General features: G+C 46.3%; 1 protein-coding gene and 1 long non-coding RNA gene across 3 annotated transcripts; both read left to right on the top strand.

Moving 5' to 3' along the window:
- The first annotated feature begins 1,900 nt into the window (after positions 1-1,900).
- On the top strand, positions 1,901-8,143 carry LOC143170287 (uncharacterized). Of its 2 annotated transcripts, none has more exons than XR_012997029.1 (3): positions 1,901-1,950; positions 5,465-5,555; positions 7,785-8,143. It is a non-coding gene; the product is annotated as an uncharacterized LOC143170287 (long non-coding RNA). The 2 variants fall into 2 exon arrangements; XR_012997030.1 differs by having other exon boundaries at positions 5,465-5,639.
- Positions 8,144-13,533: 5,390 nt separating this feature from the next.
- On the top strand, positions 13,534-22,285 carry SCN3B (sodium voltage-gated channel beta subunit 3). Its single transcript, XM_076358432.1, has 6 exons — positions 13,534-13,907; positions 15,489-15,652; positions 17,264-17,489; positions 18,529-18,667; positions 19,274-19,370; positions 19,882-22,285. Exons 1-5 carry the CDS (start codon positions 13,853-13,855, stop codon positions 19,335-19,337), a joined length of 648 nt encoding a protein of 215 aa, XP_076214547.1. The 5' UTR covers positions 13,534-13,852; the 3' UTR covers positions 19,338-19,370; positions 19,882-22,285.
- Positions 22,286-22,500: the final 215 nt, after the last annotated feature.

The following is a 22,500-nucleotide window of genomic DNA, read 5'->3' as shown; positions in this document are numbered from 1 at the left end:
TCAGAAACAAAAGTAGAAGCAGGAGATGAAAAATACATTGATTGAAGAATGGCTGCAAAATACAAGTGATCTACTGCAGCAACTTATTCATCAAGGGAATTTGGCCTTGCCTCACTGTAATCTAAATTGAATCTAATTTAGATTCCAAGCAAGGGATGGGAATCCTTTCCTGAACCAAAACAAGCCTTGCCACCTCCTACCTTTTCATTACTCATTCCTTAAGTTGTTTGGGTTTGTTATGTAGGACACTCAGGAAGAATAGCTTAAAGCTGTGTGTGCCTGTGCTAAATCTGATGTTATAATCACACTTTACTGTACATTGGGTTGATTTTTGATGCAGTTAAAGCACCCAGAGCTGGTAATGTGCCTCTGCCTGGGGCCCCCAGGCGTGAACATCTTTCTCTTCTTTCCTGAGCGCTGAATTACTTGCATTGTTGCTTGACTTAGTCTGGGGGAGTCCACTACAGCCTTGGCCTCAAGCAGCTTCTCTGTTTTTTCATTCTAAAAATCAGCTCTGCTCATGCCTACATACGTTGATCAAAACCATCCTGGAAGAAGGGACTGGAAGATAGTTTTTTTCATTTTTGAGATACCATGCTTGCTGACCTACTTTCTGTTCTTGCATTATAAGTTGATAAATGGCAAAACTTGGCCTCCTAGTCTGTGCATGTCTGGGAAGACTGAATGGCATAATTCCTTCCCTGAGGCTTGTCAGGACTCTCAGCACCTGAACTGAGGCTCAGACTGTGCTCAGGGCCATGGCAGCAAACAGGCTTTATTCAGTACTCTATTGGTGATTCCCTCTTAAAATGCGTGCTGTATTTTTTCTGAGACTTTTTCCTGAGGAGTGAGAAGAGATGAGATTTGGGCATTGATTGCAGTAGAGATTTCTGTAACACGGGGCACGTCAGGACGCTGCCTTGGAGCATGTCCCAAACCATCGTGCTACCTCATAATTTTCGAACTCCTTACCTGATTCTTTGACGTGTGCTCCTCAGTGTCTCACCTCCCTCGCTCCCGGAAACCCGTCCCAGTTCTGAGGTGTTTGCTTCCCTGTGAATACTCTGCTGCCTTACAGAAATCTCCTGTGATCTTGTGGGTATGTGCTCTGGTCGCTGCCTTAGTGCCATAAATCTTGTCATACCTACATATATAGTTCCCATACAACTAATTTGTCTCCTACTGATTCTGAACAACATGCCTACATCTGAACAAAACGGTGGGTTGAGCAGGTTGTTACGCCCCAAGGGTAAAGAAGTTACTCGCAAGTTCAGGACATGGACAAAACCTGCCTGCAAGCAGTGTGAGAGAGCACTGCTTTGGGGAACGGGAAAATTGAGTGGCTAAACAGGGATGGTGAGAGTGGCTTGGAAGAACTCTGGAGGGAAAGAGAATCAAATGATGGAGTTGGGGGGGTGTCAGGATGCCTCTTGAGAATTCGCTGGAAAAAAAAGCAAATTATTTATTTCCCTGCAGAATTGAAGGTATGAAAAGGATTAAACATGTACACTGAACCAGAGCGTATGTATTTTATATATTTGAAGTTCTAACTGACAGCAAGTTTTCTGCCATCTCTATCTTAATGCTCATCAGGAGTGCGTGCCCTATTTTAGTATTGTTTGCCAGTTTGTACTTGCTGGCTTCCTTATGGAAAGTATTCTAAGCCACGTGAGATAGGTGGGTGATAAAATGCTTAGTAGCAACCAGCTGGTAATGGGAGTAAGGATTGTGGGAATGCTGCTTCCTTCCCACTTCCGAGAACTGCACCAAAAAACAAGAACCTCTACCACATGTGAACTGCGCTCTAGACCGCTTCAGGCAAGGGCTGGGAAGCTTTGTTCTGGTTGCAGTAGGAAATTCCAGTCGAAACCAAGACTGGGTTGGCCTCATTAGAGCAGGACACAGGCGGCAAAACATCTCCTTTCCCAAGATCCCTTTCTTGTTGCTGAGGTGAGTATTGGGGTCTGCTATTTAATGCATCCAGCCACTTTTCATGATCCAGTAATCGTGCTATCTTCTCCTACAACCTGCTTTAGTGATGCTTTGTACTCTCTTCTGATTTTTCTCTCTGAATTTTTCTCTTGGTGGCTGCTGCTCAGCACTTTGATGCAGTTTAATACATACATATCTGATGATACTGCCATTTTATTACATTTTGAGCTGAAAAGAATTTGCAGTTTGGTGTTCAGGCAGATTTTTCAGGAATGTAGAGACACCCCATGAAATAGTAGTTGGTGGAATCGAAACTGACTGATGTTTTTCAAATTCTTAATAATTACATTGGGGGGGGATCAGCATAACTTTTTTTTTTTTAAACAAAGTGGTTTTTAAAATAATTTTAAAACAGCTGGAAATAAGAAATTAGCAACTGACAGTCTTAACATGCAGCTGATGAGCTTTTCTGCCTGCTCCAATAAATGGCAGGTAGTACTTTCCATTGCTAAGCCCGAGTTCTGCTCAAGTAGACTAGGCCAGAGAAGGTTGCTGTCTGAGAGCTGTTTGTGTGGGCTCTTGGAAGCGTAAGCTTTTTTATTTTCTGTGATGGTGTTTCCATGTGACTAGGGAATGCTGCCACTGTTAGCGTAAGTAGATCCCTTTGGTGACAACGCCAATACTCAGATCAAAACTGGAACAAGTCAAGGAGAGAGCTCCTCGCAGTGGGGCGTTTGTCTGTGTTGTGTTTTCCAAATGTAGTCGGAAGACTTGAACCTTCCGAGCCAGCATTTTGGCTTTGAGACTAAAATAACACACAGGAAAAATCTATATGCTGCTGGAAATATTCCTGACTGCATTAGATTCTCCTTATCAATCTAAGCGTGCATTTGGAATTGTGCCGTGGATTCCCAGACTCATGTTCAGTGTTGCTCCGTTTCATGCTTGTTTCGAGTGTGAGGTGTGGAATGTCTATCGAGCTGGCTGATGACTATTTTCACGGAAAACAGTAAATTAGCAGAACATTGAGTCACTTTATAGAGAACTGTAGCTATTTGCATATTTAATAATTTGCAAATCATTAAATGCAAATGACTTAATGCCCCAAGAAGGAAAAGTATGGGATAAAAACCATGAAACATTTAATTCTGAGATATCGCCAAGAGGAAAGCTGATTTTATTACTGGATTTCAGTCAGTCAAGGACTCTCTGAAGTTAAAATGGAAAAATTTGGTTTAGTCTAGATTTACCAGCCTAGTGTTCATTTTGCTCTCCCCCATCCTTCTGCAGTAATCAGTTGTCTCTTGCAAATGAGTGTACTGATGTCGCTAACCTTTTCTGTCAAAAGAGTAGACTCTTGTAGACAGTGCTCTCCTGTACCCACCTTTCATGATGTTTGCTATTTTCTTGTACAGCAGAACTGTGAGGGAAGAGGACCTTGTGCTGTGCTGCTGCAGTGTCTACCCTGCAGCTGTTGTGAAATTATCTAGGTTAAGAGGATGCTACTATCACCAGCAGACAAAGGCAAAGGCTTTCAGTACTTTGAAGTACTAAAGTGCTTCCTGTTTGCATGTTGGCATGTTCCAAGAGCGTGATACAAGATGGGGAGAAGAAGAGACTGTAAAGCTTTGCCTAGAAAGGGAAATGAGGTGAGACGGTTTTGCTGAGCAAGAGGCATAAGGGAAGGAGAAAGACTGATATTGCTAAACAAGCCCATGTGCGATCATGGGACAGCAATGAAGGTATGGGGGTCAGTGATGGGGCAGAGGCTCTGTAACCTGGTCATTAAAACAGGAAACAGGAAGTTAAGGGCCCTCACCTCAACCCCAGATTTAATCTGTGGCCTTGAGCAAATCATTTCACCTTGATCTACCTCTGTTTCCACTCTTCCTCATGGGAGGGAGGATTTGACACCTCATGGGTTCAGATGTTAAAAGACTTCACTAGTTTATGGATGAATATGTATGCAGTACCCACTGATATCAGAAGTAGGTGCAGAATTGACCCTACCTGTCTATATCATCTTTCCAATTCTGCATTTACGGACCCCACAGTAGTTGGGGAAAAGAAAATCATACTTAATACTCTGTTACAGTTTAGGAGCTCTCTGGCATATTAGAGAAAGCACATTTCTTTCTAAATTGAAATAAGCTTCCAGCTTTTGTTGAGGACGTGTGAAATTTTATTTCTTCCTCGGAAATAGCTTCATGCTTGTGCCTTTAGTACATCGCAGCGATGTGCTTTATTTCTTCATTTCTTAGAGAAACAACCAGTGTTGATACTTATTGTGGTGGTGTGTGTTGTTGCTCTTAGATGCTGGGAAAGGGCGGTGATATCTGTGGTATGTGAGAAAAAGACTATTTCTAGAACAAACAGCTCCTTTGTTAGGCAGTGTCACTCCTTGTATGGTTTACATCAGGATGGGTGTAGGAGGAGGAAAGACTATTGTCAAAGCACGGGGAGTTGCCCTCTGTAGTGAGCAATCCAAACCCCACTGAGCACCTTGCACCGTGGCTGTCCGGGAGCATGGAGTAGCTGCGCAGGGAGAACAGTTATATGCAGGAGATGAGAACATAATCCTTGCCACGCAAATGGAGTACATTTAAGCCCAGCTGACTGAGAACATCTGTCAGGGCTCTGTTTTATAGTGCACAGCTTGGTTTTTAATGTAATGAAATTTCTGGCATAAAGCTTCCGTATTTTATAGAACAAGTTAATTTTGTCTCTCCCCCAAAGGCTTTGTTCAAAAACGCTTTTGACAAAAAGTGGACACCCCATCATCGTTTGCTCACCACGCATGAGGGATCAGAGGGACCTCAGCCTCCCAGCTATCGTTCTGCCGATCCTGTACAGAAAAGCCCATAGACAGTCTTGATAACATAAAATGTCTTGGGGTTTTAGAATTAAAATTGTACTTCCAAATATGTTTTTAATCAAGGGTTGTTTACATTCCATGGCAAAAGTAATAACTAGCTGCTGTTGATGCACTGTGAGCACCCTGAATGCATGACTGATCAGAATTCAATAACTCATGTACTGATAGGGACTGGTGGCCATGTGTAGTGCTACTGGAATGGAAATGATCATGCCACTGCTTAGTGGGTCACATAAGTAGCCTTTCACCTCATTCTTCCTGGGCATTTGTGACTATGTGGATGGCTTCCAACGTAACCACTTTTATGTAGAGGAATACATACGTCTCTTTAAGTGGAATGTATGTGCATAGTGTTCTTTCGTATAGTGTTCTCTCTCTGATACGATCAGCACGACTCCTTATCAAAAATCAGTTGTTATCACTGGATAATTGTACCTGGACAAGGATCCTACGGTGCTGAATCTATACAAATATGAAAGAAAAAGAGATCGTAGTCCAAGTGGTTTCCTGTTTCAATTATTCAAATATATGCATAAGAATAACAATAAAGAAAATGTTACATAAGTTGCAGATAAAACTTAATTCTCTTCAGAACAGCAAGCTTCTCTCTCAAGTATGAGTAATAACAAACACCCCCTTTTTTTTTTTTCTTAATAGGAAGTGGTACTCAATAACGGCCTCTGGAAGCATTGTGCCGACGTTCTGTATTTCTGCATGTGCGAGAGCGATCAGGGAGTGTACATCAACGGTGTGTCCCTTGTTCCTGAGTTGGACAGCCCCATCTCCAGCGCTGGAAGGAAACTGTTTCTTTTTCCAAAGTACCATCCAAAAAGTTGGGTTTGGTTTTGTTTGGTTTTGAGGGTGGGCAGGTAATAATGGCATCTGACTGTAAGGACCAAGAACACTCTTGAACTGGATTCATTCTCCACATGTTGCTGGCACTTGGCACTAATTTTTAGTCCTTGCCAAGACACAGACTTGAGCTGATGACCTAGTTTCAGCTGACCTTGAAATAAGCAACCTATGTGACCTTCAAGCAATTACATGACTCAGGTAGCTGGCTATCCCGTCAGCTGGCTGCGGAGCTAAGGGTGCTTTTGTTATGCTCTGTTCAAGGGCTGCTGGTGGAACTGAATTATTCCCTGTGCCTTCCAGCTTGTCTGATCTCACAGACATTTTTTGATTCCTTATTATTTTCTTTATCTTAAGAACTGGCAGGAACACGCTGAGATCTGTACCTGATACCAACAGTTACAGATTCATTCTTCTCAGAGCATTGGGGTTTTTAATTATAGCCAAAGCCAGCGTTTTATATGGTCTGTAGTTCTTTGTAAAAAGTAGCGACTCGCTGTAATTGGTCACTGCATGCAATACAGTCTATTTTTGTGTAGTGTCCTCTCAGCTCAATGTAAACCACCCGATCTTTAGAGGCACCGTGGAGCGAAGAGTAAGTGGCCATCAACTGGGCAGTGAGAGGGGACAAGGGCAGGCAAGGCTTGCAGATAATGGTACATGAGTTGGCAAGGCACAGGCAAAGCAGAATGACAGAGAAAGTAAGGGTTCCTGTGGGAGGAACAGGAGTCAGGCAGGGCAAAGAGGTGAAGCGGGAGGAGTGAGAGGGAGGGGGAAGGCGAGGCAAGCATGTGGAGTGGAGCAGAGTTGGTACTGTATGCCAGGGTTTAGTCTGGAGAGGAATTTCTGCATCCCTCTTGCTTTTATTGTGTCACAGAAATCTAATTCTGAAGCCCATATCGAGATTGTGCATCACTTAAGTCCTTTATGACCAAATGCTTTTAGAATTTGACAGGCACCAACAGAAGAGCTATTCTGTTGCAGGGATTTCATGGTTTTGCTAAATCAAGAACTTCAGATCTTTGGGGTGAAAGGGGAGTATTTGCACTTGCATGCAAAGTGTTAAGTATTGCAGCTGATTCAGTTACCGTGTGTGACTTTAATGTAGGTTTGCACCCCTGTTTTTTCTAAGAGAGTAGATGTACTTCTGTAGAGTTTCACAGTAACTGGGGAAAAGGTGTAAGTGATGCAGACACATCATCTATTTGTAGATAAATAGAGTTTTTGCAGAGAAATTACTTTAATCAGTCACCAGCTGGGACACTGAAGCAATCACGGTCATTAAATCATGGGACAGAAAGGCTACACTGAGCTCTTAGTCCAGCGTTTGTAAAGCGTCTTGTCTGTGATGGGGACTCTCTGAGGTGAGTAAGTAACAGTAATAACATCAGACAACAAGTGGATGCAGCTAGAAAGACGAGGAGAACACAGAAACAGTGGCACAGTTTCTCTAGCTCCGAGATCTGTATTGCCTGAAAAATGTCTCTGAATAGAGGAGCTTGGCTTTACCTCCGGCGACACAGAGGGGACAGCGCTATCTGCCGGATCTGCAGGAACAGTGCCATTGTTTTCCAGGATTGCACACCACCAGGCATATTTTACCTCCTGCCCACAACACACACTTACATACATATGTACACACACATATATGTGTTTGCTCTCTCCCTCTCTCCCCTTCTCCCTCTGCTCCTCCCTTGGGATTTCTCCATGTAATCTCTCCTTTCCTGTACAGTATTTGGCCTCTGGATGGAAACCTATGATTGCTCTAAATTTGTTTGGTTTTTTTCTGGTTTCTTTGCTTAAAGTTAATAAAACAACTACTAAAAGTAAGCAAACTGTAGCAGAATACCGAGCCAGGAGAAGGTGCCTGCTTAGACGGTGAAGTGCTAGCAAGGAATTCCCTTTGAAAAATGGTAGTTTTGAAGGAGAAAGTGACATTTTACAGATTCAAAGCTCTGCTTAACTTCTGCTATTTTACACGGCACCTTTGAATTTGACTGGGGAGATGTTCCTCGCTGTCAGAAGACAAGAGACCTTTCAAATCCGTCATACTGAACCTGTAAAAACTGTTTCTCCTTTCTCTTGTGTGATGTCTAATGTATTACATATGTGTTTGTCGTTTTAGATGAAAGACAATGACAATTGTGCTACTAGGAGGGGAAAGTTGGAAACCCACAGATGGAAGGTGTAGAACATAGCCAAAGACCAAAAAAGTTCCTCTTTCACAATGGGAGACTTGAGTCTGCAAGACAATAAGTATATCCGACCAAACATCTCCAGTACAAAAAAAGTTTCTTGGAATCCTTCATATTTCCTGGACTGCTGTGAAAACAAACCACATTTGAGAAGTAGCCCAGAGCTTTCTTCTAGGGGACTTGGAAATGAACTTAAAGCAGTATGCCCGTGTTTATTGACAGCTGGGGAGGAGATTCAGCCTTGTTCACCATTTAAGGGAAAAAGCAGCAACTAGCACTTCAATCCAGCCAAGGTAAGAGAGTAACACTTGCTGAACAAGCTTTTCTTTACAAAAATGCAGTCATTGCATGGTGCTAAAGTAATTGATGCATTGGTGTATTTTACTAGCAGTAAGAATTCAGAAATTAAATGAGCAAATGTGAATGAATACGTGTGGCAATCTGACACACTAATGGATTTTCATCCGCTGCTGAAGTGAATGAGCTGAGGAGAGGCCTAAAAGCATATCTGTGAAAGTGCCACCTCATTAGACTCCAGACTGGTAAAACAGCACTTCAGTTGCAGCACACAAAGGCTTGTCTATGTGCATATGCACTACTTGATTTTATTGGCATTGAGTCCCAGAAAACAGTACCCCAAAAGTGCCTGGACCAACACCAGGGCTTAGAATTTCCAGCATGGATACAATAACACACCTCTAAATATGGCCTGTATCAAATGTCTGAAAAAATGTATTTGTTTAGTTGCTGACCACAAAGTGTTAGTAACGTGCAGGAATGTAGCTCAGTGTGTTTCTTGGACAGAGAGGGGAGAATTTTCAACCCAGCCTTCAGAGCGCACCTGCTGCTCAAAGGAATCCAAGTCCCCAGACCCTGCCAGTCCTCTGTGCATGCGCAGGCTTTGGCTTATGCAAGACTGTTCTGCATTTGATGAAGTATTTCTCTGACAGCACCACTGTGAAAAGCATTAAAGGCTCACGAACAGCTCAGGCAGTCTGCTTGCTGGGGCAGTTACTTCTTGTTCACAGAGGGGAGGACTCTCTAATATCCAGTCCTTCTCATTCTTAGTCTTGAAAGGAAAACAATTCTCAGAGCCAAGGATAAATAGAGGCATGTTGAACAGCCTGTGTTTTCTCTGGGAGATAAGGATGGCAAAGAGACTGTGCCTTGTGGGTCCTCAGTGAAAGCAGGAAGGGAGAGCAGCCGGCATTAAAGGATCAGAATTGCTCATCCAGAACCAGAGGCCTTGGAAATCAGTTGGCCTCTTCCACAGGCATGAAGCAACCTAAGCCAAGCTCAGGTAGCAGTAGTAAATCAAGAACATGCACGATCTGTATATAGTGGAAGGAGGTTCTGCAGCATGTATGTGACAGAAAACAGAGCGGTTGTTCAGTATGGAGCATAGCTTTCAGGAATCACAGGGGTATGTGCACGGGGAAATAGATCTGGCAAAAAATGATGCAATGCAAATGCAGGCAGGTATTTGTATAGAGAGCGCATGTAAGATAGCGCAGTCACTCTGGGTACCTGCATCTTAAGAGCATTGATGGGGACCTACCTTCTTGAATATGGGGGGGGGGGGTGAGAAGGGCATGCAACTGGGGCTGGGTGCACCTGAATGCTGAAGACCTAGTCCCCAGCACTGGGAACTGTGCATCAGCTGGAAATGTAGGTCTACAGATGGAAAGATGTGTGAAGAGTATAGCTGGAGCTGTCTGTAGTGTATACGATGGGGATCCAGATGTTGGCACGTACATGGAGAATGCATTTTAAAACTTGAGTGTGAAAAAGAAAACTGAATGAGCTTTTATAACCCTCCAGGGGCACCCTGTAAAGGCAAGTAGAGAAGTCTTCCCTTGCTATAGATTTCTGTAGAATGGTTTTTAAAGTGCGTGGGAAGGATGCCTACATCTATTAAATTCAATGTTTTTAAATTCATATACATTATCCTGTGTGACTTTTCTGCAAATCGTTACTGGTTTCATACCTAAGCTAGAGGCTGCTCTGTAGGAGCAGCAGCGAGCCAACTGTAAAGGGTGCTCTCTTCCTTTTCTTGCTCTTTCTTCCAGCACTTGTGCATCAGGGGATTGCACTACTGTTATTTGGTTGTTGCACAGCTCTGGTGGCCTTGAGGTTGGGATGGTTGTTGATCCCAGTGGTGGGTATGTGTTGGTTCCTGACAGTCAGAAGGGGCTGTGCAAGGAACAAGCTTTGCTGATGTCTGGCTGCACAATAAAGAGGACATTTGCACTGAAGCGAGCTGATGTGATTGCGGATGGCAGAGGAAGATGCCAAGATGGCTGTCACAGGGAGGCCAGACACGCAGGTTTTGTGTTCCCACTCCCATAGCCTGGCTCAGGGACCATAAGAGTGAGGGATTAGTGAGGACAGGGTGCTGACATTATTTTTAACCTCTCATCTTGTGCCTGTGCAAAAGTGCCAGCCTTTTTTCTTTTCCTGTTTTTCATTTTCATGTGAAGCATTAACTGGGTGGGTTGCCATAGCAACCCCTGCATGATAAGTTGGGCTGCTTCTTGCAGCATTCAAGATTTCTGTCTCTCAACATTCAGTTCCCTTCACCATTTCCCCTGGAGTGCCAAAATGGCTGAGGGCTTTGTGGTGCTGAGCGAGCATCCTGTGCCCTAAGGGTTACACCTGTCCTCCAGCCTGTTCACTGGAGGCATCAGGGCTCTGTTAGGGCAAGAAGGAGCGGCTGTGCGTCCTTGCATTGGATGGGGTTTGAAGAACATGTGCTCTCCATCTCTTTCGCAGCACACCAGAGCTGAAAATTGAAACAGGCTTCCAACGTGGCATCCTGATTATTTGCAAGTTTTCCTGAAGAGGGCTGGGCAGTGTTTGTTGCCCATTCGAAACAGGCACATGGAGACGTTGGAGGGGTTCCCAGCTAAGCCCAGATCATAGCAAGAATGAAAGGATCTTACCCTTTCATTCTAAAAACATACAGTATCCCTGAATAAGTCCAGAGAAGTTTTTCTGGGTGTGTGTTTGTTTTAAAAAAACTAACACAGGTTCTGGCAGTTTAATAAACTGGACTGACTACAAATATTTATTTCAAATCACCTTTGGTTTTGTCTGTAGTACGTGAAGCATGCTCTAGGTGAAGAATAAACTTCTCCAGAGCTTGGGGAGAGGATGTGATCTCTGCTTCCGGGGCCTGTGGCTTTTTGTGTTAGAATCCACCCAAATCCAAGCCCGGTTTCACCAGAGATTTTCTTCACTTTGGGCCCAATTTCCCTTCTTTACATAGCACGTAGAACACCAGTCTAGCATGAAGTGCTTGAGGTCTGTACACGAGTGATTCTGAGGGACAACTCATTACTTTTTTGGGATGTTTGTTTGTCACTGTAATTTAAATTGGTTGGCAGGTGAGTGCTGGAGTGCCTGGGGTTAGAGGAGAAAAAGGCTTCTGTTTCTACCTGGGGGAGCACTGAGGCAGCTGACAGCAGGGCTGTGCTAAGAAAGGAGTAGAAGCGGGTGAAGGGTCAGTCGGTGTCTGCTGACCGAACCAGCCTTGTAGACCTGCTGCTTCCTCTTAATCCTCTCAGACCCTCTCTCTCCTCCCTGGCAGGATTCTCTGTAATAGATGTAATTAGAGCAGCCATAGCACAAACAGTACAGCTTTGCTGATCTGTGTTCTGTGTTTTCTGGCAGTGCACCTGGCTTCCTGAGAACAGATGTGATTTCCACTGTACTTCATGAAACAGGTGGCTGTCAAATGAGATAGCCAGGGACATTGTCCAGTAGTTCCTGTGTCTATAAAAAACCCACCACCAGCACTGATCCGCCACGCACAGGCTGGATTGTTCCAGAAGAGTTAGGAGCAAATCCTGTGGCTTAGCCTGCCCTTCCCTTTGCCGAGTTGTTGTGAACATAGCAAGGGGCAATGGGAGAAAAGCAAATGGCTTCACGTAGGAGGCTACGTCCTTCCATCGTCTCTGGGTATCGTGGCTGCCATCTTGTCTTCCTGTGGAGAAAAGTCAGATTTTATGTTTTGGATATTTATGATGGATGGCTTCTAAGGGGGGAATTGGAAGTATGTTGCTGGCATCTGCAGGCCACTGACTCGCAAGCTGTTGGTCTCCATAGTCACACCTGGCTCCTGGAGAAACCTTAAATAGGTGTTTTCTTTCATTAGTTTGCTGATGGGAGTGCACCGTAACCCAAAGAAGCCTAGGAGCAGAGGGAGCAGTGAGTGAAACCTGACGGCCCGCATGTAGGGACTGTCGTGGCTTTGGTTGGTCCCTGCTGTAATACCTCAGGGCTGCAAAGGTTTCAGGGGTCATAGCCAGACGTGGCTTGGAACAGGGCAGAGTAACCTGTCCAGTCAGTAAAATGAAGCAGCACAAGGAATTAGGAAGATGTCCTTAGCTAGGAATTACTTGGAGTTGTCACAGCAGGCTACAAAGGGTGGCGTGGAGGCAGTTGCTCTGTACGTGGTTATTGGCAGATGATGAATGCAGCTTGCTGATACAAACATGATTAGATGATGTCTAGGAAAAGCGTTGGCTGTCTTTGTCCTGTGCCTGCTTCGCTTAAGCAGTGTAGGGACCAGACTGCCTGTGTGCGCCCTTAGCACCAAGCCCCCGGTGCCAGGCTGTGCCGGGAGGCAACAGGGCTGTGGTAGTGACCACCACCGGCAGGGTTGTGCCCAGCTGAGAGTCCGCCGTGAACAGCTGGAGGGCTCGAAGCTGATGCTTTCTGATGGCTGCAAATTTCCCTGTTTGGGTGGGTCTCGCTGTCTGCGCTCTGAGTTCTGGCACTGCGAGTTGCTCACGTGTGGTTCTCTGAGGGGGTTGGGCAGGTTTAATTCAATAGATTGTGCTGAGCCGACATCAGAGCAGATGCTTTAAAAAGAGGGAGCACGTTTAACAAGCGCTTCACTTTTCTCTCTCTGTCCGCTGTGACCTTCAAAGGTGGAGAAGCCCTTCAGGGCACGGTGGCCCCAGTCCAAAAAGAGAAAGCCCAGCCTGCTGCTGGCATTAAACTCCTGGGAATCGGACTGGAACATGAGGAGAGAGGATTTCCCAGTATTTCCAACAGTGACCTTCAGAGCTGTGCAGACGTTAGTATTAAACTCATGAGAGGCGGAGGCCTTTCTGTGACCCCGCATGGATAACTCTCCCCCCACTCTCCCCCCTCGGCTTCATTTTGGAGGCCGGATGAATGATGCTGATATCCCCTCTCCAGCTGCTCTAGCCAAGCTGCCACGTCCCTGCGGCCGGGAAGGAAGATGCCCGAGCGCTGACCCCTCCGGCGGCTCCCGAAGGGGCTGAGGAGCCCGGTTAGCTGCCGGCACGGCGGGGACAGCCGGGCCCCAGGCTCCCTCTCCGCGGCCGGCAGGAGCCCGGCGCGCCCCGCGCCGGGGCCGGGGGAGGGAGGGAGGCGCCCGCGCATGCCTGCCGCGGGCCGTGCCCCCCGCCCGGGCTAGGCTGGGCTCCGCGCAGACGTTGCCGGCCGCGGCACGCAGGGACACTGCGCCCCCGCGCAGCGATGCGCGCTGCCCCCGGCCGGGCCGGAGAACAAAGGGCCGCCGGCTGCCGCCTCCCAGCCCCGCGCTGAGCGGCGCCGGGCCGCGCTGAGCCGCGCCGCTCCCCGCAGCCACCTGCTGCTCCGCGCCCCGGCGGCGCCCGGCACCTCCCTGCGCGGAGCGGCGGGGAGCGGGGCTGTCTGCCGGCGCCGCGGAGCTGTCCGGGGCCGCGGCCCTGTCCGTGGTGCTGCCGCCCGCGCCGGTGGGAGCCCAGCCCAGCCCTCGCGGGGATCCCGTGCCACGGGGAAACGGCACCCCCCCGGTCCGAGTCAGCCCGCAGCTGCCGCCCACCCTCGGCTCCCTTCTCGCCAGCAGATCCGAACCAACAGGCACAGAGCAGCCGGCAGCCCGAGGCATCCTGTTGCGCTGGGTCCACTTCGAGGAGGGGAGAAGGCAGTGTCTTCTGAAAGAGCCTCTGCCCGGGTTGAGATTCGCTCCCGGCTGGGAACAATGGCTGCACTGCCAAGGCTGGTTTGTGCGTCTTCGGTCGTGTTGGTGGTCTGGGGTAGGTGCTTCCATTCCATGTTGTCTTCAGCCAGGTTCTCCACCAAATCTGGTGCTTGCCTCTTGTAGGATGCTTCTTTAAAGCACCGCTTTTCCTAGCAAGGTTCCCTTAACGCTGTTATGAAGACCAGCCTTCGAAGGGGCTTTTTTGTTTACAAGAGGAGAAGGAAATGATATTCACGCAGAGTTAGTATGAATGTAATGGGGTTAATATGAGGAGAGAAAATACGTTACTGTTAAGTAGCCTTACGGCGCAAAGCGTGTGCTTTAATACGCATGCAAGTTCTTTACTGTTTCCTGTTGTTTTGAAATTTATGTATTTTAAATGTAATTTAACATATAGTTGCCTCAGGGAGGATGTGCAAACCATTAAGCAGTGCATGTTAGTGCTAGTTTTCCATGCAGTCTATATAAACCGGAGTAAATAATTTTATTGCAATTACAGTTTTTCTTCTGCAACCAAGAAAAGGTTGGTTAGTTTTGCCAATACAGCTACATTTGATGTGCACGTATAGCGACAGCTCTGTGTGCGGGTGCATATCTGTGTGGACGTATCTAATTTAACCGGACTAAAGCACGATCCGGTAGCTTCTTCCTTATTTCTCCCAGAAAGCTGGTGCTACCCGTGGAGCTGGCAGTACAGGAGAATTGGAATCTGGCTATTTCCAGGATAGGTCCCAGGATAATACAGTGCTCGAGAGAACAGGTGAATGGTATCTCAGAGGCTGGGGAGGAGGGAGCAGCCAGCAAAGTCAGCATCTTCAGTGAGCTAAACTTCTAGGCTTTGGAGACAGGTTTGGACAGACAGAACCCAGTATTGTTTAGCCCAGGGGACAAATGTCAGCAGGGATTTAGTCTGAGATGTCGTGCCGAAGCATTCCTTTTGTGATCAAGTACGAAGCTTCACAGACAATGATTTTTGTCTTGTTTGGGAGAGCTGTATTTTATAGTTGCCAGTGTTAGCACAGATCTGATTGGAAGCATTTCGAGCAGGAATGCATGTAAAATCAATAACTCCTCCCACTGCCAAATCTACTCAAGTCCAAGCCCCTTGGTTCCCAGTACTGCTTATGAAACCTAGAAACAGGAAGGGTGGTGAATCCTCCCAGTTTGTTTTGAACACACTGCCAGATTAAAACATCCAGACCTTTTAACTTAGCACAAAGAGCGAGCTGTTCCTCCACGCTTGAATTCTGGGCTTTCTTTCATAGCAGACTGTAATTGCTACTGTAACAGGACCATTCTCAGCATGCATGGGAGAGAATGAACAATGCCTCTAAAGTGGCATTAATTACTATGGGAAAATTAAAGTTGTGGCAAAGGAGATGCTGGAGAGGTGAACCTGCATGAAGTGGTCACCCTCTGTTCATTATTATGAATTATTTATATCTCAGAGAAGGAAGCTTGGTAAAATTTGACATTTGAGATCTATCTGTTGTCAGAGGGTGCTAGTAACGAATCAAACAGTTTTCCATTGGGGATGATGTGATCATAAAATGCCGAGATGTGGATAACTGATGTCTCTCTAATTCTGTCTTACGCTTCTCTGTCTCGCTTCTTCTCTGCTGCTCCTTCCCCCTAGCTGGTTTTTGTTCTGCAGTATGTGTTGAAGTTCCATCAGAGACAGAGGCTGTCCAAGGAAGGCACATGAAGCTACTCTGCATCTCCTGTATGAAGAGGGAAGAGGTCACAGCCAGCACAGTGGTGGAATGGTTCTACAGGCCGGAGGGTGGAAAAGATGAACCTGTATGTATGTTTGGTAGCTGAGCCCTTGTTTTCATAGGTCTTACTGTGAAACACAGTCCAGTGAACTCATGTGGGAGAAGCCAAAAGGTATTTGTGAGAGTGTAAGTTTGTCCTGTGGCAGGATCCCCAAGGAAGACTGTATAAGGGAAGGAGAGAGACCCAAACATGAACAAAAGCTTTCTGCCCCATTCTTATCCAAGTCTGTAGAAATGCCCAGCAGGCTGCTCTTGTATCATGGAGGAGAGATGAGCCTGGAATTCAGCTCTAAGCTGCAGATCTTCACAATTTCTGCAGCGTTTTCACCCAGAGGTTCCACAGCACCAATTTTGAGCAGTAACTGAAGTGTCTTTTCCTCGCTTAGCTGATTTCCATGCTTGGGCACAGCATGAACTCATGGCAGGAAAAGCTAGAATCTCTTGTCGAGTTCAAACATTTGGGGTCGTACATACATGCATGTCAGTTTCCAGTTCCATTCCTTGAATACGTAAAATCTAGTACGTAAGGAAATCAAGAAGGGAAACAGAAGTATGGAGTGACACCTGGTACCCTTGGCCACATTTCCCTTCTTAAGACACTTCTGAATCCCAAAGCTGTTCTTTGGAGTTTAAGTCGGGCTCCGATAAATCTGCAGGACAGGATTTACTTCTTTTTGCCTCAGAGAAAGCCGTGGTATCCTGACTGTGGGAGGATCTCTCCGAGTTGTTTTGGATCCCTGTCAGGAAAAGGTAAAATTCGTTTTCAGAGTGAATCAACATGGGAATCATTCAGACGAGGGGCAACTGGAATTCAAGAAAGAATGGTAAAACGGAGAATAAGATAAAGGCTGAGTGCACATATTTCTTTCTAACTATTTTGTCTGAGTACGAAGCATTAGATCAGTGGTTGCATTTCATTGCGATTGAGCAGGGCCAGGAAAGATGACAAATATTCTCCTACTGTCCTGAGAACTGTAGGGACCGCGCCAAGGAATGAGATGGGAATTCGCTTTCAGTGACCTGGGCGATACATTTGCCAGTGGCAACCCCAAGAATGCTAACAGAAGTGAGCTGGGGCGGACAGTTTAATGATGGGGACTGTGGTCAGCCAGAAACTTGCAAGAGATTAGGCCTGCGAAAGCCATCCAAGCTCTGTTCTTCTGATGTACTGTTTTCACGCTGTCATATTTACCCTGCAACACTTCCATTTCAGCTGAATATCCCAGGGCTTACCAAAAACGACTGACTGTCTTTGCTGTATTTATTCTGTGGTTCCTTCTTAATATAATCTTACGTGCAGTGACCGACAGGCTAGGCACGAAGACTGCAGGATCCTAGTTTTTAGTTCCATTGCTGATTTTGTGTGTCATTGTCCACATGCGTCTCTGTTTTTCTGTGCCTTAGTTTTTCTACCTCTGCGATGGAGGTAATTCCGTTTTCTGTCTTTTGTAAAGTAGTCTGAGATTTGGAGGTAAAGGGTGATAGACTATGAATAGCTGCTGTTACTAAGGAAGCCGTAGCCCAGAACATACATGTGTGTAGCTAGAGGATGATGTTGCTCCTTGCAATATGCTGTGGTGTTGTCCGAGATATGCATCGGTGATTAATCAGAATATCCCTTCACGTTTCCTCACAGATCTACGAGTACAGGAAAACAAACCATGAATTTCCAAGCCGCTTCAGTGGTCGGTTACAGTGGAATGGGAGTAAAGACATGCAGGATGTATCCATCACTGTGTTAAACGTGACCTTGAACGATTCGGGTATCTATACCTGTAACATCACCCGGGAGTTTGAGTTCGAGATTCACCGACCTCTCTTCACAAGCTCCAGATTGATCCACCTCACCGTGGTGGAGGAGGGTATGAAGGATTGGCAGAAAGCGTGTTGTGCCTTAACTCGTCGTGGGTGTTGTCATCCAGGGATATGGTTTGTCATTGCATTGCAGGAGAGGGATGACTGAGCTGCCAGATAAAGGTGTCTGTCTTTGCCAGCAAGAAACACTACACAGGGTTCAGGAGGGGAAGACCTGCATTTTGTTTGCTGGCTGCAGCCTCTTTTTAGGCTCAGAGTGGTTGTGTGAATGTGGGAAGGTATAATAAGCTTGGCAGGCTGGGGCAACAGCTGGGCAGGCACAAGAAGCGAGCAGAGGTTTCCAGTTTCTCCGCTCAGAACCCTTGCTTCTCCCCTGGCGGCTCTAGGACGCTACAGCACAGCCTTTGCCAGGGTTCCCGCAGCTTCTGCTTCCTCGCTTCCGCCCCCTCCCTCTTGGAACGACTCATTCTCCATTTTGATATCAGTCTCTTGCTTCCACCCTCTCCCAATCTCTCCTTCCCTTTGCAGTGCTCCCGAGTCTTTCTGTTCCTCTTGGTTTTGCTCAGCTCAGTGCTGAAATCCTGGCTTGTTAGAAATCAGTGGGAATTCTGCTGTTCTCTTCAGAGGAGGGACAAGAGCTTTTAGCCCTCATCTTTTTCTGCTGTGTCTTCCCTTCCCTTCTTCCCCACAAGCATCTGTGTGTTTTGATCTCTTTCAAATCACTGGCGGCACAATACAGTCAAGTAACACCCACGAGTAGGACGCACAAAGGAAACAGAGCGTGAAGATGAGATAGGCTAACGGTGAGCAATCTGTATGAACGTGTGGGTGGCAGAGAATGCAAGACACATGCAAGCCTGTGCATGTTTGATTCCACTGGAAACATGCAGTGGGATCGCTGCTGGCATATCCTGTTGGCAGCCTCGCCTGTTCCCTGTCTTTTGTCCCCTTGCAGTGTAGTGGCACCTGGGTATCTCTGGCAAGGTGGGTTAGGAAGGATGACATGAGGGTGGAAAGTGTCAGTGGAGCTGCTGTGCTCCGATAGCTGCATGTGAGTGATCAGAGATTATTTCATTTTCTTAACAGCTGGAGAAGACTTCACCTCGGTCATCTCTGAAATTATGATGTATATTCTGCTGGTCTTCCTCACCTTGTGGCTACTGATAGAAATGGTCTATTGCTACAGGAAAGTCTCTAAGGCAGAGGAGGCTGCCCAGGAAAATGCGTAAGTGTGAAATCTCTCCAGATGTGAGCTGTTCTGCAAGGGTTCTTCAGATGTCTCAGTCCAGATCAGACTGCAGGAAGACTGAACTTGGCTACCACACGCTTCTAGCTGATGTTTGCTATGTCTGGAATCATTGCAATGTTTAGGAGTGCCAAAAGAGACAGTGCACTTGCACAACGCACCAGGTAGGGAGGGTGGCCACGGTGCACGGTATTCCAAAGTGGCCCGGTTTGAACTGCGCAGAGATGCTCTCCTGGAAGGCCTGCTTTCAGAGATCTGACTCACAGATGCAGTTGACACAGCAGAGATGTTCCGACTTTTATACTGGCCCATTCCCATCTTTCTACATACTTGGCTTGGGTAAGGGTGCTCTTTGTACATGGTAGGAAGGCTGTATGCGTAGGATTTTACAGTAGGGAAGACTTGGTGTCTGCTCCTGACTATGCCGAGGAGTGTTTCCTACTGCAAGCATCTTCTACAGGCGACATTTGTTACCTTAGAGATACTTAGAGGCGTTCAAGATCTCTGTAAGGGTGAATGGACCCAAACTGTTTTTTTGCACTGTAGCACTTGAGGTTATGCTTTCCTCCTTCCCTCCAACTACAGGACAGACTATCTTGCGATTCCATCAGAAAACAAGGAAAACTGTGCTGTGCCTGTGGAGGAATAGCAGAGAGGAGTCAGCGGAACGAATGGCACCAAGGTAGGCGATGAGGAAACAGTCAATCACTGCTTGTGTCTGTCAACCTTTCAGCCTTACTACAGCGGGTTAGGTAGGTGTGCGTGGGGCTGGAGAAAAGGCAGATGGGAGACTCCTGGAGTCTGGCTGTGCTTCTTCCCTGCAGCTTCCCCAGTGACCTTGGAAGCAATATAGGTATCTTTAGGTGCTGGGTGTACTAATATTACTTTAAACCCCTAACCAACACACACGTTCACTTTCAGGCCATGGTGTAATTACTCCTCTTTTGCCCATTCCTGTGGAGTTGGGAATAGTCAGTGTCCCCTGCAGATGGGGAGCTGTGCTCAGGAGGAATACGAGAGCACTATCTCCAAAGGAGGCATCTGCTAGGAAGGACTTTGTGTGCAAAAGACCAAAATCTAGATCTTTTAAAGTCTTGCTCACGTCCTGTCAGTTATCATGCTAATTATATCACGATTCTCACTTCAGTAAGGTCAAATGACTCGTGCTCCAAGAGGAATTCTCTCAATTGCAGGGGCTCTGAAGACAGAAGGACTGCGTCATGCCAGCCAGGTTTGAGGGGGAGCTCTGCGCCGTCAGGAGGAAATACGGGGAAGTGTAAATTCTCTTCTATTTGCCTTGGACTCTGTACAGCCTTGACTTTGGCCTCATGACTCCATTCTGAGCTGCCAGCCCATTTGCTAAAGGACTCTTCTTTTGAAGCATGCTGAGCAAAGGGTGCAGGGGAGTGGGCAGCACGCCTCCTTCCCAGGTTTCAGTCCTATCATCACGTTAATGGCTTTGTAAATGTTAAGTGTCATTTCTTAGCTGCCATCACCGCCACCTTTATTTGCTAAATATGCTAGTTCTCCATTGCAGAGGTAAAGGGTATGTATGTCATGTTACTCTGACCTGCAGGACTGGGAATCGGGTCATTTTAGGGTCATGTTCCACCATATGTTACAGCCCAAGCAGTCCTACCAGTGTTCAAACAGGAAGAATTCAATTAATTAGTTGTTGATCTGGACTTTGGGCTGCCCGTGCACAGGCAGAGTAGGATGAGGACTGTAATGCATTAGAATTTTTGAAACTGTGTAGTAGGAAGGGTGAGTCCCTGTGCCATGTTCACACTTGCTTCTGAAGGAGGAAAGTGAGAATACAGATCCTGAAGTACTCCTACTTTGGGAGGCAGTATGACGTAAGTATAAGAATCCCCTGTACCCACCCGTTTCATTTAGCAAGCGTCAAAATTCTTCGTTCCTTCCATTTGCCTTGCATAGCAGGTTTACTCCTCAAGTACGTAGAGACACAGTGATAAGAGTAACCTGCGGAGCTGCGTTCTGCAACAACGGGGAAGCCAGTAGGACACAGTATGCAGTTCACCTGTTCCTGGGGGAACCCCCGAAAGGAAGACAGCCTGATGCAAGTAGGCGAGCAAAGTAAATAGGATGCACAGCCCTCACAGGAAAAGGACGGACAGCTTTGCAAAATGGTACTACTTTTTGTAACTGTGCTATCAGTCTTCCCATACTGTAGTGTAGCACCACCTAGAGGAATAGACAGAAAACGCTTATTTTTTTTCCTAGTTGATCGTAATTCTGTCATGTGATAACTGGTCACTGGTTTGAACAGTCAGCATTCGTAAGTGATCCACTGCTGCACAGGAATCACGCTGTAAATTCAATGTTTCCTATGCAGACCTACCTTTTTGATTGTAGTGGATTAAGCAGAGTAAAATTTGTTTTCTGGCCTCAGATGTAGATCAGTTGAGCTCAACAACTAGGATTACAAGGAGGAAAAAAGGCAGAAACATTGGCCGGGGTGGAATTGTACCTTAAGACAAAATGGGGGAAGGTTTGTTTTTTTCATATAGCAGATGTTGTTACATCCCTGCTGCAATGGAGCCTATACTGCTTGCAAGAGTTGACAAATTATGCTACACTGACCGCTTCTAAATAGTTACAAAGTGCTTGTGAATCAAGGCATGCTTCCCACCTAATGGAACTTCCTCTGCTTTGTTCTGCTGCTTTTTATGTGTTGCTAAAATCACAGAAATTACTCCATTTGTCAGTCAGGCCCAGGCCAGATTTCTAACTGGCAGTTGTTCAAAATTCCTTTTTTAGAGTGGGTGTCAACTTTAGCAAACTACTACAATGCAGCCTTCACAGTAGGATCGCTCTCAAGTCCAGAGCCAAGTCTGGCAACCTGAGCGCATTTTCCAGGTGAAGCACACTTGTAGTCTGGGCACCGGTTCCTTAAAACCTAATATCCAAAAGGGGAAAAAGCAGCTCCTCTTCTAATTCAGCTGGACATCTTCATTTTCCCTAGGCCAATTTGCTTGGCCTCAGGGCAATTTTGGGCACAATCCTAACTCTAAACCCACAGCGACAGAGGAGGGACTAGATTGTAACTCCAGAATTTCCGTCACTGACCACGGCATTGACGCCCATGGTGATTTTTAGGTAAGGTCACGTAACCTCTCTCCCACTTCAACTCTGCTCCTCAGTCCCCGTGAAGCATTGATAACCCTCTGGTGTCATAACATTAAGTCAAAAAAGGAGGAAACCGAGAACTTCTTGAGAGCTACCTCAGGTGGTAAAGAAGGGCCGTCCTCTAGTCCTGCACCTTCCGGTAGCTTACACGCATCTTCTCAAGATGCTTTTTTTTGGACACATCTTTCACTTTTCTGGTTCCTGCAGAGACACATGACTATTGCCCCGTGTTGTTCTAGGCAGGAGAAAATGGTGTGTAAATTTTGCTCAAGATTCTCATAGGAAAAAAAAAAAAGTTTGGGGTGTCTCAAGGGTGGTGTTTAAAGGCAGGCTGTGTCCTGGGAGAGATGGTCCTGGTTGGTCTCTGAAAAGACTCTCTCTGTATTTGGAAATGACAGAAGAGACTTTAGAATAGGCAGGATAATAAAAAGAACAAAGCACTCACAAGTCGCGCTGTTTGTTTGTTTGATAATTTTTTTTTTTTTTTAATTTATACCGTACTTCCATTGTACTAGCTACTTTACATTAAGTTTTGGCTGCATAGCCTTTACGATTCCTAGGTTCTAGCAGGTAAGTTTCATTATCATTTTACTGCATTTTGCGCACAGCGCAAAGTTTATGACAGTTAGACAACTCCTAAAACAAAACCACGGTTCCTCCCC

The sequence above is a fragment of the Aptenodytes patagonicus genome, chromosome 23 (assembly GCF_965638725.1).
Source record: "Aptenodytes patagonicus chromosome 23, bAptPat1.pri.cur, whole genome shotgun sequence".
In the NCBI taxonomy this organism is placed as follows: Eukaryota; Metazoa; Chordata; class Aves; order Sphenisciformes; family Spheniscidae; genus Aptenodytes; species Aptenodytes patagonicus.
Note: the sequence above shows the minus strand (reverse complement) of the source record. Positions and strands in the feature narration are given on the sequence as shown.

Excerpts from the sequence above, each read along its gene's own strand:
- SCN3B (XM_076358432.1), top strand. The coding sequence starts at position 13,853 with ATGGCTGCACTGCCAAGGCTGGTTTGTGCGTCTTCGGTCGTGTTGGTG. Across the intron at positions 15,653-17,263 it reads AGGGTGGAAAAGATGAACCT|ATCTACGAGTACAGGAAAAC; the intron begins GTATGTATGTTT and ends GTTTCCTCACAG. Across the intron at positions 17,490-18,528 it reads CCTCACCGTGGTGGAGGAGG|CTGGAGAAGACTTCACCTCG; the intron begins GTATGAAGGATT and ends TTTTCTTAACAG.